Source organism: Carcharodon carcharias, chromosome 9 (genome assembly GCF_017639515.1).
Source record: "Carcharodon carcharias isolate sCarCar2 chromosome 9, sCarCar2.pri, whole genome shotgun sequence".
Classification (NCBI taxonomy): Eukaryota; Metazoa; Chordata; class Chondrichthyes; order Lamniformes; family Lamnidae; genus Carcharodon; species Carcharodon carcharias.
This window is the reverse complement of record NC_054475.1, coordinates 100,593,519-100,610,346: the sequence shown is the minus strand read 5'-3', so window position 1 is coordinate 100,610,346 and position 16,828 is coordinate 100,593,519. Positions and strand designations below refer to the sequence as shown.

General features: G+C 40.8%; 1 protein-coding gene across 1 annotated transcript in view; it reads right to left on the bottom strand.

Moving 5' to 3' along the window:
• Nucleotides 1–16,828, bottom strand: part of polr1d (RNA polymerase I and III subunit D) — a 35,212-nt gene that overhangs the window by 10,851 nt on the left and 7,533 nt on the right. Inside the window, exons 2-4 of the mRNA XM_041194783.1 lie at nt 9,101–9,198; nt 5,556–5,632; nt 1,369–1,451 (exon numbers count right to left, since the gene is read on the bottom strand). Of these exons, the coding sequence (XP_041050717.1) occupies nt 1,369–1,451; nt 5,556–5,632; nt 9,101–9,198 (258 nt within the window). The remainder of the gene's footprint in view (nt 1–1,368; nt 1,452–5,555; nt 5,633–9,100; nt 9,199–16,828) is intronic.

Genomic DNA, 16,828 nt, shown 5'->3' with positions numbered 1-16,828 from the left:
CTTATATTTCACCCCTCTCCTTATATTCACTCAGTTCTGTGGAAGGGTCATGAGGTCTCAAAACATCAACTTTTTTCTTCTCCGCCGATGCTGCCAGACCTGCTGAGTTTTTCCAGGTAATTCTGTTTTTGTTCTAGTTCTCTTGTTTATTGGTAATGGTAGACTGAGGGATATGCCAGTTCATGAGGTTACAGATTGTGGTGAAATACAGTTTTGCCCACAGTGCCTCATGGATGCTCAGTTTTGAGCTGCAAGATCGGTTCTAAATCTATCCCATTTACCACAGTGGTAATGCCACACACCATGATGGAAGGTGGCCTCAGTGTGAAGAAGAGACTTCATCTCCACAAAGGCTGTGAGGTAGTCACAATACTCTCATGGATTAGTGCATCTGCGACTGGTAGTTTGGTGAGGATGAGGTAAAGCAGGTTTTTCCCTCATGCTGGTTTTCTCATCACCTGTCACAAGCCCAGTATAGTAGATACGCACTTCAGCAATCAGCCAGCTTGGTGATGGACATCAAAATCCTTCAATCAGTGTAGTCTATGCCCTTACTACCCTTAGTGTTTCTTCCATATGTTCAACATAGGAGTACAGATTCATCAACTGAGAGAGAACGGGGATTGGTAATAGGAGTAGATTTCCTTGCCTTCATTTGACCCAATACCATGAAACGTCATGAGAGCCAGGATCAATGTTTAGGACTTCCAGGGTCACTCCCTTCTGACTTTACACCACTGTGCCTTCAGCTCTGGTGGGACAAGAATAGTGATGGAAGGCTCTAGGGCTTTGCCAGAAGATATGATTCTTTGAGTATGACAGTGTCAGACTACTGTATACCTGGTCTGTTTCCCAATATTGGCACAAATCCCCAGGTGTTAATGAGCAGGACTTTGCAGGGTCATCTAGGCTGGGTGTACCTTCGTCATCTCCGATTCCTACGTTGATACCCGGTTGTCCGCCCCGTTTTATTCTTATTAGACCTTTTTGTAGCAGATTGATATAACCAGTTAGCTTATTAGGCAATTTCAGAAGGCATTAAGAGTCAACCTCATTGCTGCGATTCTGGAGTCACATATAGACCAGATGGGGTAAAGACAGTAGATCTCCTTCCCTTAAGGACAGTAGTGAACCAGGTGGATTTTTCCAGTAATTTCAATGTCACCATTACTAATACTAGCTCAGTCTATTTATAGAGGAAAACTTCAGTCTGATACATATAGCCGCTGCAAGACAATGCTAACAACCAGTAACTGTAAAGCCTCAGGCACCATCAAATGATTTTGGATAATTTGCAGAATCTCATATTCACTGTTGCAGCCCTCTACCAGGAAATCTCGGAAACAGTTTAGTGAATTTCAGACTCACTTCAAATGTATTCAGCACATGTTGACAGACAATCATTAGTTCATTGAGACCTCTGCGAAAAGGTTCGACAGAAGGAATTCCTCCTGGAAAATAATTCACAATAAATAGTAATTAACTCCATCAAGTCCACTGCAGCATTTCTTTTTCACATTTACAATATGTAACTCTAATTCACCATTTCCTACAGGCTCTTAGCAATTCAAATGTTTCTATGTTTTACAACCTTTCCATTCTGTTCACATACATCAACATTCTTGCAGACTTTTCCACAATTACAATATATGAACATATAGCTACAGTTTTATGGGCATAAGCAGCATTCCAGGGACACTTGTGCTGTGAGAGGCAGTGCTTATTGTTGTACTTTTCCACGAAAGAAACTGCTTGATTAGATGCATACCATTAGCAAAAAAAGTGTTTTCTTATACTGTAATAGTCTAGAATACAGTGTTTTCACTCAGAAACAATAAACCTAGTTGAAGGGCCAGGGTACTTGCTCAGATACCAACAAGGTAGGTAGCACAAGGCAATAGGAGTGAAAATCAGAAGCAAGTATTCATTAGATTTTTTGATTGACCTGTGTGCCATCAGGATCACAGGCTTCAGCCCACAGAGCACAACAGCTCATGTCACTGTGCACTTTACAGCCATTTGTTCCTGGAAAAACTCAAAATCCAGAAGGGGGTGCAGAATTATTTTCTCAAATCTCTAGTCATAGATTTACCCAAAATGGTTCGTGTTCCCTCAGAATAGATCTAGACACAGAGTTCAGGATGCTGTATTTCATTTCCTAATCCCACAGGGTGACTTTGACTGGACAAAATCCCAAAGATTTCTACTGGCTCAGGGAAAGAAAACCATTTAATTGATAACCTTGAATCCTTTCCAAATCATCCGTCTTCCTCCCATGAAAAGTACAGAATATCTTCACGAAATGGAAAATAAATAATCACAGGCGAAAAGCTCAGGAGTAATTTGAGTTCAGTGAATGCAATGCAAGCATACAGTGCATTTGGCCCATTCTACGAGAATATATTGGCAAATGTAACAGTTTGCTAATAAAACAAAATAATTGCTTCCCAGCCCAATGCGCTTTCAGCAACGCAGGTAGAAATTAAAAAAAAACAAGTTCCAAGCAATCCTGTTTAATGTAAAATTCAATTGCTTTTGCAAAAGCTATTCAGCATCCTGGTGTGGTGTAACGCACATCATCCTCACAAATGCAATCTTCTAACTCATTTGACTTCTCCAATATCTACACTAAAAAACAAACAGTAAGGAATAATTAATTTAGGCCTGCTTTATCTCTGAGATTGGGAAAGAAACTGTTTTGCAGCCCTAAGATCTTTGTTTGCAGTATGCTTCAATTTTGTGAGCCAGATACAGTGATAGAGGCTAGGAATCATGCGACAAATAACCCACTTCCTGACTCCCCAAAGCCTGTCCACCATCTACAAGGCACAAGTCAGGAGTGTGATGGAATACTCTTCACTTGCCTGGATGAGTGCAGCTCCCACAACACTCAAGATGCTTGACACCGTCCAGGGCAAAGCAGCCCTCTTGATTGGCACCACATCCACAAACATTCACTCCCTCCACCACCAATGCACAGTAGCAGCAGTGTGTACTTCTACAAGATGCACTGCAGGAATTCACAAGGGCTCTGTCGACAGCACCTTCCAAACCCATGACCAATACCATCTAGAAGGACAAGGGCAGCAGATAAATGGAACACCAGCACCTGGAAGTTCTCCTCCAAGGCGCTCACCATCCTGACTTGGGAATATATCGCCATCCCTTCACTGTTGCTGGGTCAAAATCCTGGAACTCCCTTCTTAACAGCACTGTGGGTGTACTTACACCACATGGACTGCAGCGGTTCAAGAAGGCAACTCACCACCTTCTCAAGGGCAATTATGGATGGGCAATAAATGCTGGCCCAGCCAGCGAAGCCCACATCTCGTGAATGAATTTTTAAAAAATGTACATTTTAATACAAAAACAGCTAGGCACAGATGCATTCAGAGATGTGGTACCGCGTCAAACCAACAATGAAGTTAGCCAAAAATCAGCCAGGATGGAGGATTGATCCTGTGACCAATTGACTTCAGCATCCTTGGATTAAGAGAGAGAAAAGTGCTGTGTGCTCTATGTAAGTGAATGTGCAGATGTTAGGTGAGGATTAGAATTAAATAAAATAATCAGCTGCAACAACCTCCATGGTCAAATAAAAGTAACTGTCATTTTTATGGCCTCTTTAAAATAACAAACAGCCTAAGGTGCTTTACAAATGGAAACAGAGAAATCACAGATGTGAAAGACAAGGGCTGATTGAAAGCCTGGTTGAAAAGGATAGGTTTTAAATAGGCACTTGAAAATGAGGACAGGCAAATAGTGAACTGGCATTTGTCAGCAAGGATGGACAAATGGACTTAGTGTAGGGCATGATATGAGAGGTAACATTTTGTACAAGTTGGAATATGGGAAACCAGAAAGCAGGTCATTGGAATAATCAAGCCTGGAAGTTACAAAATAAAGGGGCTGAGATAGACATGTTGGAAGTAAGAAGTCAATGAAGGAAGGGATGTCAGATTTGAATCTCAGATCAAGGTCAAACACTTATAAAGGTTTTCCATCAAATGATTCAGCTTGAACAAGTGTCTGGGAAGGGAGAAAGAATCAGTAGAAAGGGAGCAGAGTTTATGCCAAAGTTGAAAATAATGACTTTGACCTTCTGATGTTAAATTGGAGGCAGCTGTAGCTCATCCAACAGTTGCTATCAAACATGTACTCTGACAGTACCAAATGGTCATGAAATGAAGCCTGATATAGGTGAGGTAGACTTGGTGCCATAAGCATGCAAATAAAAACTGACCACATATCTATTGGTGAGAGATAACATATCAATGGAAAGAGGAAGCAGCAAGTATGAAACCCTGGAAAACTTTTGAGATGACTCTACAATGGGAGGTTTAGAACCCATTGCTGGGGTTGCATTCACTGAATTCTTAAACTGTAGAGTCGAGACAAGTGCCGGTCCATTAGAGCTTGTCGATGGTAAAGTCATGATGGAAAAGTAAGATTTGTACAACTTATTTAAATACTACAAAGAGATCGAGGAGGGAATTAAGTGCCACAGTCACAGAAGATGTTACGATGGCCAGTAATGTTACAGTGGACTGGAAGGGTTCAAAAAATAAGCTTTAAGAGACAGAATGCAGCTAGGAGGCCAATGCTTTTGAGAACCTTAAGAGAGAAAAGCATAGTTAGAAAAAGAAAGCTGCATGAAGAGAACGGATGGATTAAAGGGAGCAACAAAAACAATGTTACAATGTTAAGGGGATAACGCCTAAGGAAAGGAAGCTATTAATATCAGTTAGCAAGAGACAGAGTCAAATGGTCAAAAGATGAATTTCATGGAGGAAATGGGGAGAGGAGATAGGGTTGTTGGGAGAGAAACTGCGAAGTGACAGGGAATATGGGCTGGTGAGGCTGGAAGACACAGTGAAGAACAGGAGCACAGGCAAGTGCACTGATAACCTCAATCTCAGAGATGTAGGAATCAGTGAACTCCCCACGCTTGGGAGTAAGGGTGAGGGGGTTTGAGGGGCTGGTTAGCTGTGAGGAAAAGGAATCTTAGATTGTTCTTGCCCTTCAGGATGAGTCTGGTATCCAAGTTCACAATGAATAAAGGCTAATAGGTAGGATACAATAGTGCTGCCAGTTCATGTTCAAACACACTCCAAGCATGAGCCTTTAGGGGAGATGAAAATAAGGTAGAAAATTAGAGGTTATAGAAAACTGAAATATTTAAGATCAGTAGAAATTAATACATACATTTGTTAGAAATCCAGTCATGACAGTCAGCATGCTGTGGGCATCTTAGGCATTGGCATTGCAGGCTCTCCAGCAAAATATGTGATAGATTAATTAGTTGACTGAATTTCTCAAATTCACTAATCTTAAGTGCTGAATGGCAATTTCTTTCCCTCCATATGTTTATCATAGAACAGAAGCATATACTTGCTACCTAGGCCACCAGTGTCACATATATGCACAACAATCTCACCAAAATCAATCACAGCAAGGAAATAAGACAAATATATGACATAAAACAAAAGAATAAGCAACTGTGAAAATCTCCTTAATCACTTAGAGAGATTCATAGAAACAAATACAGAAATTACCTCTTGTTTGAATTCTGAAGTTAATTTTGCTTTCTGAGGGATGAGTGATGCTGTAGCCGCAAAATTCTACCTCTGGGCTGAGAAAAAGAAATTTGTATCAAAAAATGGATAGTAAAGATAAAACTACTATTTGCACCCAGACTATAAAACTACTCTGCAGTTTTCAAAGACCATTCATTTCCAAAAGATAATTTATTGACATTGGTTTAAGTAATCTTTGTCTTGTAACATAACACATGAAATTTCTGCAATCCATAAAAGGAAATACAGTGGAACCATTTTCTAGAGAGCCTACAGTGACCAAAGTGGAACAAGAGAAGGATATGAGCTGCAACAATGAGTAACAACCACTTCTCCTTCAATTTGGGTTTTCCTTATAACTCTGTGAATTGCTTTTTGGCTTGAGTTATTCCTACAAACATTGTTCACTCGTGTCCATGTAGTTTTCAACCTATCTCTGTCAGATACAGAATGGTCAAGGAAAGGAAATATATTAGGAATACGGTAAGTCCTTCCTTAACATCAACTCACTTAATGTTGCCTTGCCTCTTTCCCCTTGCCAACTCCTGGCCTTGCCTTTCCTAGCCTTATCTGCCTCTTCCCAGGCTTGTCAACTCCCAGTCTTGCCTCTCCCCTCCCCCAGTCTTAATTGCCTCCAACACCAACACCCCTCCCCCCCCCCCTCCACCAACTTCCCCCTTTGCCTCCCGGCCTCTGTTCTTACCTGAGTCCTCTGGGTCTTCAGTAGCTCCTAACTCCTGCTTCTGGCTCCTGCTCTCACATTAGTCCTAAGCTCCATATAGTGGCAAGTGCAGGTATCTTCTAATTGCACCAACCAACTTCTGCCACAAGATGGAGCCTGGTCAATCAAAAGTACTGTATGCTAAGGTGAGTACAGTACTATAATTTTTTTAAAAGAATTGAATTTGTATACGATATTTATTTTATATTTAGTAATGAATTTTATTTTTCAAGCTATTTCAGCTAGGAATGCACAGTATCTTTCTCGGGGTGAGAAATGTCCAAAGGAACCTAATTCTGGCTTTAACATTGATTCCTATGGGAACCTATGATTCACTTAAAGTTATTTCACTTCAAGTTGCAATTTTCAGGAAAGCAACCACAACTTCAAGTGAGGACTTTCTGTACAGTAACTGATACATTGTAATTACTACAGGATGTTTACAGGCAAATATCATTTGCAATCCACCCCAAATCTTCTCAGTCTTCTCTCCAATTGACAGTTTCTGTACCTAGCCCTACTGAATTCCTAATCATTTTAAATACCATGATCAGATCACCCCTCAACCTCCTACTTAAGGGATGTTAATGTAACCCACCCTTATAACTAAACCCTTTAAGCCTTTGCATTATTCTGGCCAATCAGCACTGTACCCTTTCCAAGGCCAAGACATCTTTCCTTAGGTTCAATGCCCAAAACTGACCACAGTACTCCGGATGAGGTCTGACCAAGGCTCTGTGCATCTAAGGCATCACTTCTTTACTTTTGAAGTGCAATCATTTTGAGGGAAAGTTCAACATTTGATTAACCCTTATGATTACTTTTTGTATCTTTGCAATTATTTTTACTGATTTGTGTACATGGACTCCTAAATCCCCTTGCTCTTCCACAGTTCCTAATTTATGACAAATAAGATATTAGGATGTTTCCTCCCATCCAGTTATCTTTGTGCATTCCCTTGCTTAGTGTTACCTGCAAACTTGGATGAATGAATAGAGAGCTATATATTCAGGTCATTCATGTATCTAGTGAAAAGATGAGCATCCAGTACAGATCCCTGGAGGACACCATTTATCACCTCCTATCCAAGAACAAACCCTTTTATCCATACTCTGTCTTCTACTTCCCAACCAATTACAAACTCTCTCTCCTTTTCCACCAGTTCATTCTCACTGCACAGACCAGGGGCCTAGCTTCATTTTTCTCCTGTAGCTACCTATGCAAGGCCCATGATTCACGTTGTTCTCCTTTGCTCCTTATAACACCAAGTTCAAAATTATCCGTAGATAATGTTCTACAGATGGCAAAACAAAATGAGGAAGTAAAAGAAAATATAGCAGGTAGCTAGAAATAAGAAAAATCAGAAAGTCATTTTAGCTCTCTTTAGTATTCGATATGTCTTTGTACTGGTTCCTTCTACATTTGTGATGAATTAGTATTGTCATTATTATAATGATAGCATTAATTCTATAATAAAATTATAAATATAAATAAGCTCAATTCCCATTATATGAAGATAAACAGTTGACACTTATTCCAAGATTTGCAGTAACTTATGCCTCAAAACAATGTTTTACTCTTGTACTAAGTACTGAATGTTATGTGGGGGCTTTGACAGCCCAGCTCCTTGCAGAATTGATATAACTATGCACATTAGGGATCATCCCAACAACTTGAGAAAATGACCAGATTGGAAATTGTTGAGCCCTGGTTTAAGGCAGGATCAATACAAATGGTAAAAGAAGATAGACTGATTAGCCTTTCCTTAGTTCCAGATGGAACTTGTTTTCCTTTGGTAGCATATCATTCATTGGCTTCACATAAACATGTTCAGATAGTACACAAAGGAATGTTGTCATTCTGTTTATTTTAAAAGATTAATCAGCATATTAAAATATAATGCAAAAAAATGTGTGTGAAACACATTGACCAATAACCACCTTCTCAAGGCCAGTTAGGGATGGGCAACAAATGCTGGTCTTGCCAGCGATGCTTACATCCCTTAAATGAATTTTAAAAAGCCATACAAAATCTAAATGGATGCTGGAAATCTGAAATAAAAACAGAAAATGCTGGAAATTCTCAGCAGGTCAGACCCAAGCTGCGAAGAGCGAAACAGAGTTAATATTTCAGGTGATGACCTTGCATCTTTAGTCTCATGCCACACACAAAGTTGGGACAAAAGTTCCTTCAAGAAGCCAGCTGTGCAAATACAAATGGAATAGAAGTTATTTACTAAAGCCTGTGAAAGGTAATGAAGAAAGGAGTTGGAGTGGTTTCAATTTAATTTTGCAGTGGAACCAAAGTAAAGATCAACTGTTGCTATTTTCAGGATAAGTAGTGCCGATCGTGTGAATAAGGGGTGAATAAATCGTACACACATTTGCTATGGTCTTTATTATTTTTTTGACTGTGGTTTATTCTCCATATAAATAATAGGGCCGGTGTCCATTGAGAAAAAACACTGGGACAGAACCCTATCGGGTCTTTCAACTTTCTGGAATCATGTAATTACCTGATCCCACATGACCAGAAAATCTAATCAGATTATTTCTCAATTTTTCTCATCAGAATACATCACAATCATACAAAGAGAAAATAGTTAAAATTAAATAATAACACTCTCACACTCCAATTGGAGTTAAGAATAAAGTATACTAGTGTCGTCCTGCATGGAGTTTTGATTTTCAAACATGGACCAGGGTTGCGAAGTGCTATTGGTAGAAGGAACACTTCTTGACCTAACCTTTCCAACACTCCATATATTTTCAACTACTTTATTACACAAAGATAAACTACCTACTTCTTCATAATCATGTATCGTAGGGCATTCCCAAGAGTGTGGTCCTCATCATGCAACACAAATGTAACGCTGGAGTCATCACAACCTTCTGCCTGTACCTGAAGAAATGGAGACTATCAGTGATATAGCAAATTGACCATGAATACAAGGCAGTGTTGATTCCTTACCCCCAACTACTGCAAAAACACAAAAAGATTCCCTGTCCTTATAATAATTATTTCTCACTTTTTTGATTACAACAAATCTCTCAGGACCTCAACTAAGAAAAAGTCCTCAGAACTCTCTCCTAGCAAAACAGCTACATAACACCTGGCCACAAAACAACATATATCCCCAAGTGCACAGATTATGAAACATTTCTAACTCCTTCTTCGGCAATAAGCAATGAGGAATTATGGAACTGCATTAATAAAAAATTTCAATGAACAATGACTTGTTAATACAATTAAGAAACATGGTATTAAAGGGAATGTGACACAACAAACAGGAAGTTGGTTAAACAAACATTCAGGAGGCTCATGATCATATTCAAATCTGGGTCCTGTGATCTATTTACGGCCCTGACAACAATTTGGAGTGACTCAGCACTGACACCTCTGATCACACTTCACAGTGCAAGGCAAAGAATGACCAGGTTGGAAATTACTTAAAGCGGCACAAATCTGCTACAATTTAGATTGCTAGAATTGTTTGGTAGGGATCTTTTGCTTTTCTTTGCAGTCTTTTTTATTGCAGTTGCTGCACAATCTTCAGGAAAATCAAGAAAGCATTAACTACATCAGAAAAAAGTGCATCATTTTAAGCACTGTATTCTGGTTAGAGAAAAAGTAGGAAGACCAAGTGAAAGGGCTTCACTGGAGGTGCTAGAAATTCCCAGAGGAAAAGTGGAAGCTCGTAGTCATACCCTACAAACTGGCCAATAGCAGACAAACTCAGAACTCAATTTATCTGCAGGAGAACAGACTGTAACACATCCTTGGAGCCAGGGAAATCCCCAGTATTTAGTTCCCCAGCAAAGAGAGAAATGGTGGCGCCCATAGCCCATATGGCCCAGGCATGAGCATCCCGAGATATGTTATCATTGGTGATAAGAGACATCGTAGTTCCCTGCAGTGGCCTCCAAGCTTCTGCCCTGTGGCCATTTCATTATTTCAACTAACTACAGGCAGGAATCTAATGTCAGAAATTAAAAGTCAGCTCAGGTGTTAAAATAATGCAGGCCTCACTCCGGCATATTCTTGCATGCTTTCTTCCTGGCCCAGCTGTGCATGCCACACTCCTGCCCCAGGCTAAAATCAGGGCAAAAGTTCTTTCCAGAAGCAATATGGAGAGCTTTTAGAAACACTGAAATACCACCAAAAGGCTCTTGATGGCACTGTTGCAACGTGGAAAAATCGCATCAAATGTTTATAACAAACACCTATTAGAGTAATTCTCAAGATGCAATACGTACCAAATTGTCTTCTAGGAATGTGCCTTAAAGAAGTTTGGCTCTTCTCTCCTCTGTGAGGATTTCCATTTGTTTCTTTTACCTTGTTCACCTTCATTGTTTTCTGTTTCCTTTCTCATGTTTGATCAAGTATCTACTAAAACTTTCTTTCACAGCCACATCTCCTTTCTCAGTAACTGGCTTCAGCACTGATTTATTCCACATGGATTCCAAGTGAAATTCCATTCTTCATATTTCAGATCCACCCATGATTACAGAAAACGCAATGAAATTCAGCATTCCTCAAATCTCTGCTCTCACCACCTCCCAGGACCCACTCTTAACAGCATGCGCTGCCTCATGCACACTCTCAAGCTCTCTCTTCAGCAGCATGACTCACTAGCCCAGAGTTATCCTGGTCCACAGTTCGATTTCAAATTTCACTTCATCCACTGCTTTAACAAGACATATGTTTTCATCTTTCTTTCAGGTGTCCAAGAAGCATAAGCTTCAACAACTCTTTCAATGCCAAGGCACCTCTGGATCCTTCTTGCCTTTCACCATCCACTGACCTCATCACTCCTTCCAATCTCACATGCCTTGTTTTTCCCATCCCCTCTAACTCTGAGCAATCATTCCTCAGTAAAAGCCTTGGCTTTATTCCTATACCTCCCTAAAAATGAATTTTGAGCTCTGCATGTTGCCTTCACCTCTGCTTACACACCCACTTATTTGGCAAGGAGTCTTCCTCTGAACAGCGGATTCTTACATCATCTTCAGAGTTCTCACTCCACCTGGACCGCACCCTCTGGCCTCTTACCGTTTTGAGATCTTTTCATTGGAAATGCCAGTGTGACATTGGTCACCTCAATTTCTCTACTCCCCTCACTCACTCTAGCCTACTTAGCTCTGAACTCTCTCTCTCTCAGGGTCCAACCCTAACATTGTCATTAAACCTGCAGACAAGGGTGGCACTGTTGTTGTGTGGCAAACAGACCTCTACCTTACAGAAGCCGAATGCCAACTTTCGGACATCGCCTCCCAACTTCACCTGGACCATGACCCACCACCAAGCATCAAGCCAATGTTTCCCAGACCGTTACTAATCTCATCTCCTCTGGAGAACTTCCCCCATTCCCCACCACTACGGCCTCCAACTAAACCTGCAGAGCCCACTTCTACCTCTTTCCCAAAATCCAAATAGGAATTCCGGATATCCTGTGTAATCCCATGCCCTAATAAGCCAGTGTTTCAGCCTGTTCTCGCCCCATAGATCTCTTCTTCCTATGTTGATTCTATTTTTTTCTACCTTTGCTCAATACCTTCTGACCTACATCCACGAATCTTCCAACACACTCCACCATTTTAACAGTTGGCATTTTCCTGGCCCCAACCTTCTCTTTTTCATCCAGTCTCTCCACATCTCCATGCCCCATCAGGATAGCCTGCAGATCCTGCTCTTCTTCCTTGAACTGAGGCCCAGCAAGCCCCCAGCCTTGACCACCCTCCTCTGCCTGGCTGGGCTTGTTCTAACATTAACAACTGCTTTGCAGGTGTTGAAGAATTTATAGGTAGAATTGAGAAATAGAAAAGGATTTAAGACTTTAGTGGGAGTTGTGTATAGGCCATATGGTAGCAGCTGTGAAGTGATACATTGTATAAATGCAGGGTTACACAAACTAGAATTGTATTCACTGGAATTTAGAAGATAAGGGTGATTTGATCCAAGTTTTCAAGATATTACAGAGAAAAGGAAGGTTGGTAGAGAGAAACTATTTCTGTTGTTTAGGCAATCTAGGATGCATAGTATAAAAATTAGAGCCAGGGCCTTCAAGATTGAAATTAGAAAACACTTCTTCAAAAGGGTGGTAAAAATTTGGAACTCCCTTCTGTAAATGGCAATTCTGTTAATTATAAGTCAGAGACTGGTAGATTTTTGATACTCAAAAAGGTATTAAGAGAAAAGGGCAAAGGCAAGAATATGGAGTTAGGTGGCAGATATCGTTCAATGACAGATCAGGCTCGAAGGGCTATTTGACCTACTCTTGCTCCTATGATGCCACTCACTTACTCCAAATAAAAGGTGTTGCTATGAGAACCTGTATGTTTCTTAGCTATGCCTGTCTTTTCATGGATTATGTGGAATATTTTTTGCTCCAGTCCTGCCACCTCCCCTCTTTCTGGTACATTTGTGATTGTATCAGTGCCACTTCCTGTTCTCAACCTAAACTGGAACATTGCATTAACTCTGTTTTCAAATTCCAACCCTCCCTCGCTTTCATATGACCACCTTTTTTAAAATTCATTCACAGGGTGTGGGCTTCGCTAGCTAGGCCAACATTTATTTCCCATCTCTAGTTGCCCTTAAGAAGGTCTTAGTGAGCTGCCTTCTTGAACTGCTGCAGTCCATGTGGTGTAGGTACACCAACAGTGCTGTTAGGAAGGGAGTTCCAGGATCTTGACCCAGGGACAATGAAGGAACAGCGATATATTTCCAAGTCAGAATGGTGAGTGACTTGGGAGGGAAACATCCAGATGGTGTTCCCATCTATCTGCTGCCCTTGTCCCCCAACTCTTCGCTCTTAACTTCTCTATCTCCATTTCTGGCAATAGGCTGTCAACCAGTATCATAAGAAGCACAATGACTCCCATAAATATCTTGATTATACTTCCTCGCCCACCCTGTTTCGTATAATGACTCTATTACATTCTCCCAGTTTCTCCGTCTCTGTTGTATCTGCCCACAGCAGTGCTTTGAATAAGTTTTCCTTTCTCCTCAACACAGGATTCTGCTCCATTGTGGTTGGCAGGGCCCCCATTTCCCACACTTCAGCCCTCACCCCTTCCCCTTCATTTCAGAACCACAATAAAGCTCCCTGTATCCTTACCTTCCACACCAGCAGCCTCCACATTCTATGGATCATCTTCCCCTCCCTTCCCCTTTCAGCATTCCCAAGAGCTTGTTCCATCTACAAATTCCAGGTCCACTCTTCAATCACCCCAGCCCATGACATCTTCCTGTGCAGTGCAGCTGACTCAACACCTGCCCTTTCAACTCCTTCCTTCTACACAGTGACATTAAACTCCTGCTGCATTTTATATCTTCTATTTTGTGATATCAGCCAAAGAAAATGAGCTCACGGCATCCCTCTACTTCAATTTATGCATCATCCACAACTTTGACAGCAATATCGGCCACTCGTTTTCTTAAGCCACCAATGCCAATTCCCTCATCATCATTTCCTGGTAACAACCCCTCACTAAGTTCTCTGGGTAAATTTATCTAATCCTTTCCTCTTGCTTCTCTATCTCATCTTCAAAAGTAATTTAAAATCTACCTGTTGAAACACAACTTCGGTTATCTCCCTAGCTCATGCTCGACGACTACTTCACTTCCCACTTCTCGTGCCAAATTTTGGAAGGTTTCCAAATGTTAAGAGGTGTTCTATATATATCGAAATGTTGTTGTTGTTGACAAATCTTACCAGAACACAGGCAAGACAAAGTTTTGCTGCATAACAGGAATGATTCGGAGGTCTCAGACAGCAAAATAAAAAGTTAATCATATTACTATTGACACAATCTGCAAGCGTTCAATGACATTGTGCAATATATCATAAGATAAAGAAGGCCCTTTGGCCATTTAATTTCATTCTTCCAATAACAATCCTACCATCCTCCCAGTACAGTCTCTAACTGTCCCATAGTTGCTCTGCTTGTGACTCTTTGCAAATTTGCTGATCCATCCACTTCTGGGCCTACCAGATTGTGCAATATTGAACACTGTGGGATTTAGAACCACTGTTTTTCCTAACTTGCTGTGCAAAAGGAAGGAAGAAGGTCATCCCAGTGAGCAATGAACAAGTGAAAGGGCTTTTTAAAACAGATCCTGTGGTCTTTTTGCTCTCTAGCCACTATCTACAGTACTATGAGTAAAAGAGATCACCATGCACAAACCATTTTCTCATCATTCCATATTACAGCATTTCTGAGGCTCAAGCAAGGCAATATTCATGACGAGGGCCCTTGCTAAAATTTAACAAGCAATTGTGATAGAAATGAGTGATTTTTACATAATAGTTTTATTTGTAGACAGTGGCAAGTTGGAAGAGTTTAAAATGTGGCCATAATGTGATTTGTGTATTGTCCTCAAGCAGAAGTAAAAATGTCACCAGCTTCATGCTGCCTTCACTCACTGTCAAGCTCAATCTGACACATTTTATCAAATTATATGCTAAGATTACAGAGTGGAGTGTTGTTGCATGAAACTTTAGTGGGACCATTGTTAGATGGAACCCAGGCATGATCCCAGTTTATGTTAAACATTGAAGTTCCTCTCCAACACCAGCCTGCTGCTTTCTCATTTTCCTAAATGCAGACAGTGCATCTGGCACAAGAACAGGAATCAGTGTTACTTCATATTTTGCATTTGGCAATAGCATTCCCTCACTGATGTTTCTTTTACCAGAAGATCTTTTTTTATTTATTCTTTCATGGGATGTGGGCATTGTTGGCAAGGCCAGCATTTGTTGCCCATCCCTGGTTGCTCTCGAACTGAATAGCTTGCTAGAGACCATTTCAGTCAACCACATTGGTGTGGGTCAGGGGTCAATATACCCAGACCAGACTGGGTAAGGACAGCAAATTTCCTTCCCATTAGTGAATCAAATGGGTTTTTAAAACAATTGATGATAGTTTCTTGGTCACCATTACTGAGACTAAATTCCACTAGCTGCCGTGGTAAGATTTGAACCTGTGTTCCCACAGCATTAGCCTGAGCTGTTGGGTTACTAGTCCAGTGGCATCACCACTGCGCCATCATCTCCCGGTCCTTGGCTGCAGGAGTTGCCGGAAGTTTCACACATTCAGACAACAGTATGCCTTTGGGCTCCACTCCACAGACCTCTCAAATTTGAGAGAGACAAACCTAGCACATAAACAAAACCAGAGATATCCTGGAGCTAGAGTTAAAGTACAACAGAATAACTGGAGAACAACGCAGTGGGCTACCCCATGCAACTACCAGTACAACACGACAGGGCCAGGACCCGAAATCTTGATTTATTAAAGTCTTGTTACACCAAATATTTCCAGATCCCTGTGGACTTCGATATCCCAGGCTTGACGATAGCCAATTTCTCAGAGTTTGTCTTAAAGCTCCCCCACTACTTTATAATAGAGCACAGGGTACCCAACCAGTAGGTAACCTATTCAAATACACAATGCATATCTCACCAATCTATCCTACATCACTATTAGATGAAAGTGTACAGTTTTACCTACGTCAGGATCACAACTCACTAGATGATAGAAGTTGTAACCAACTTATATTAAAACAGCACAATATCAACTTACTAGTAACAAGCCATATGTGATAATGGGGTACCCACATTTGAATACTCTTCTCTGCCTTGCTTTATGCCCAACATACTGCATCTGACAATAACCACAAAACATATACTTGCTCTGCCATTGATACACTGCCTGAAGACAAGTCAACACAACAGAGATTTCAATGTTACTCAAATAATACAGTTCCAAGCCAATGCTTGAAAATGTCATGTAGGAGAACGATTGTAGCAACAACTTGTAACTATATAGTGCCTTTAATGTAACAAGATGCTCAAAGGAGTTTTAACAAACAATATGTGTCACCAAGCCGCATAAGAAAATATTAGGATAATGACCAAACTTAGTCCAAGTAATAGGTTTTCAGAAGCTTCTTAAAGGAGAAGATAGAGCCTAAATTGTTTAGGGAAAGAATTCTGGAGCTTAGGGTCTAGGTAGCTGAACACACAGCTGTCAGTGGCAGTTATGGGACAGAATTAGAGAAATGCAGAGATCCTCAAAGTGCTGTAGAACTAGAAGAGGTTAAAGAGAGATAGGAAGTGGTTAGGTCATGGAGGAATTTGAAAACAAGGATGAAAATTCTGAATTTGAGATGTTGCTGGGTAGAAGTCAATATAGGTCAACAAGCACAGGGATGATGGACGAGTATGATTTGGTACCATTTAAGATACATGCAGCTCTTTTATGTAGGGCAGAGGATTGGAGACCGACCAGGAGTGTGTTGAAATAGTCTAATCTAGAGGTAATAAAGGAATGAGTAGGATCTCTATAACAGCTGAGTTGACTCGGGGTGGAGTCAGGCAGTGCTCTGAAAATGGAAGTAGGTGTTCTTTGGGATGGAGTAAATATGTGGTCAGATGCTCATCTTGGGGTCAAATACAACATTAAGGTTGGGGAGGGTCTGGTTAATTCTCAGTCAGTAGCTACAAAGGGGAGTGGAGCCAACAGCT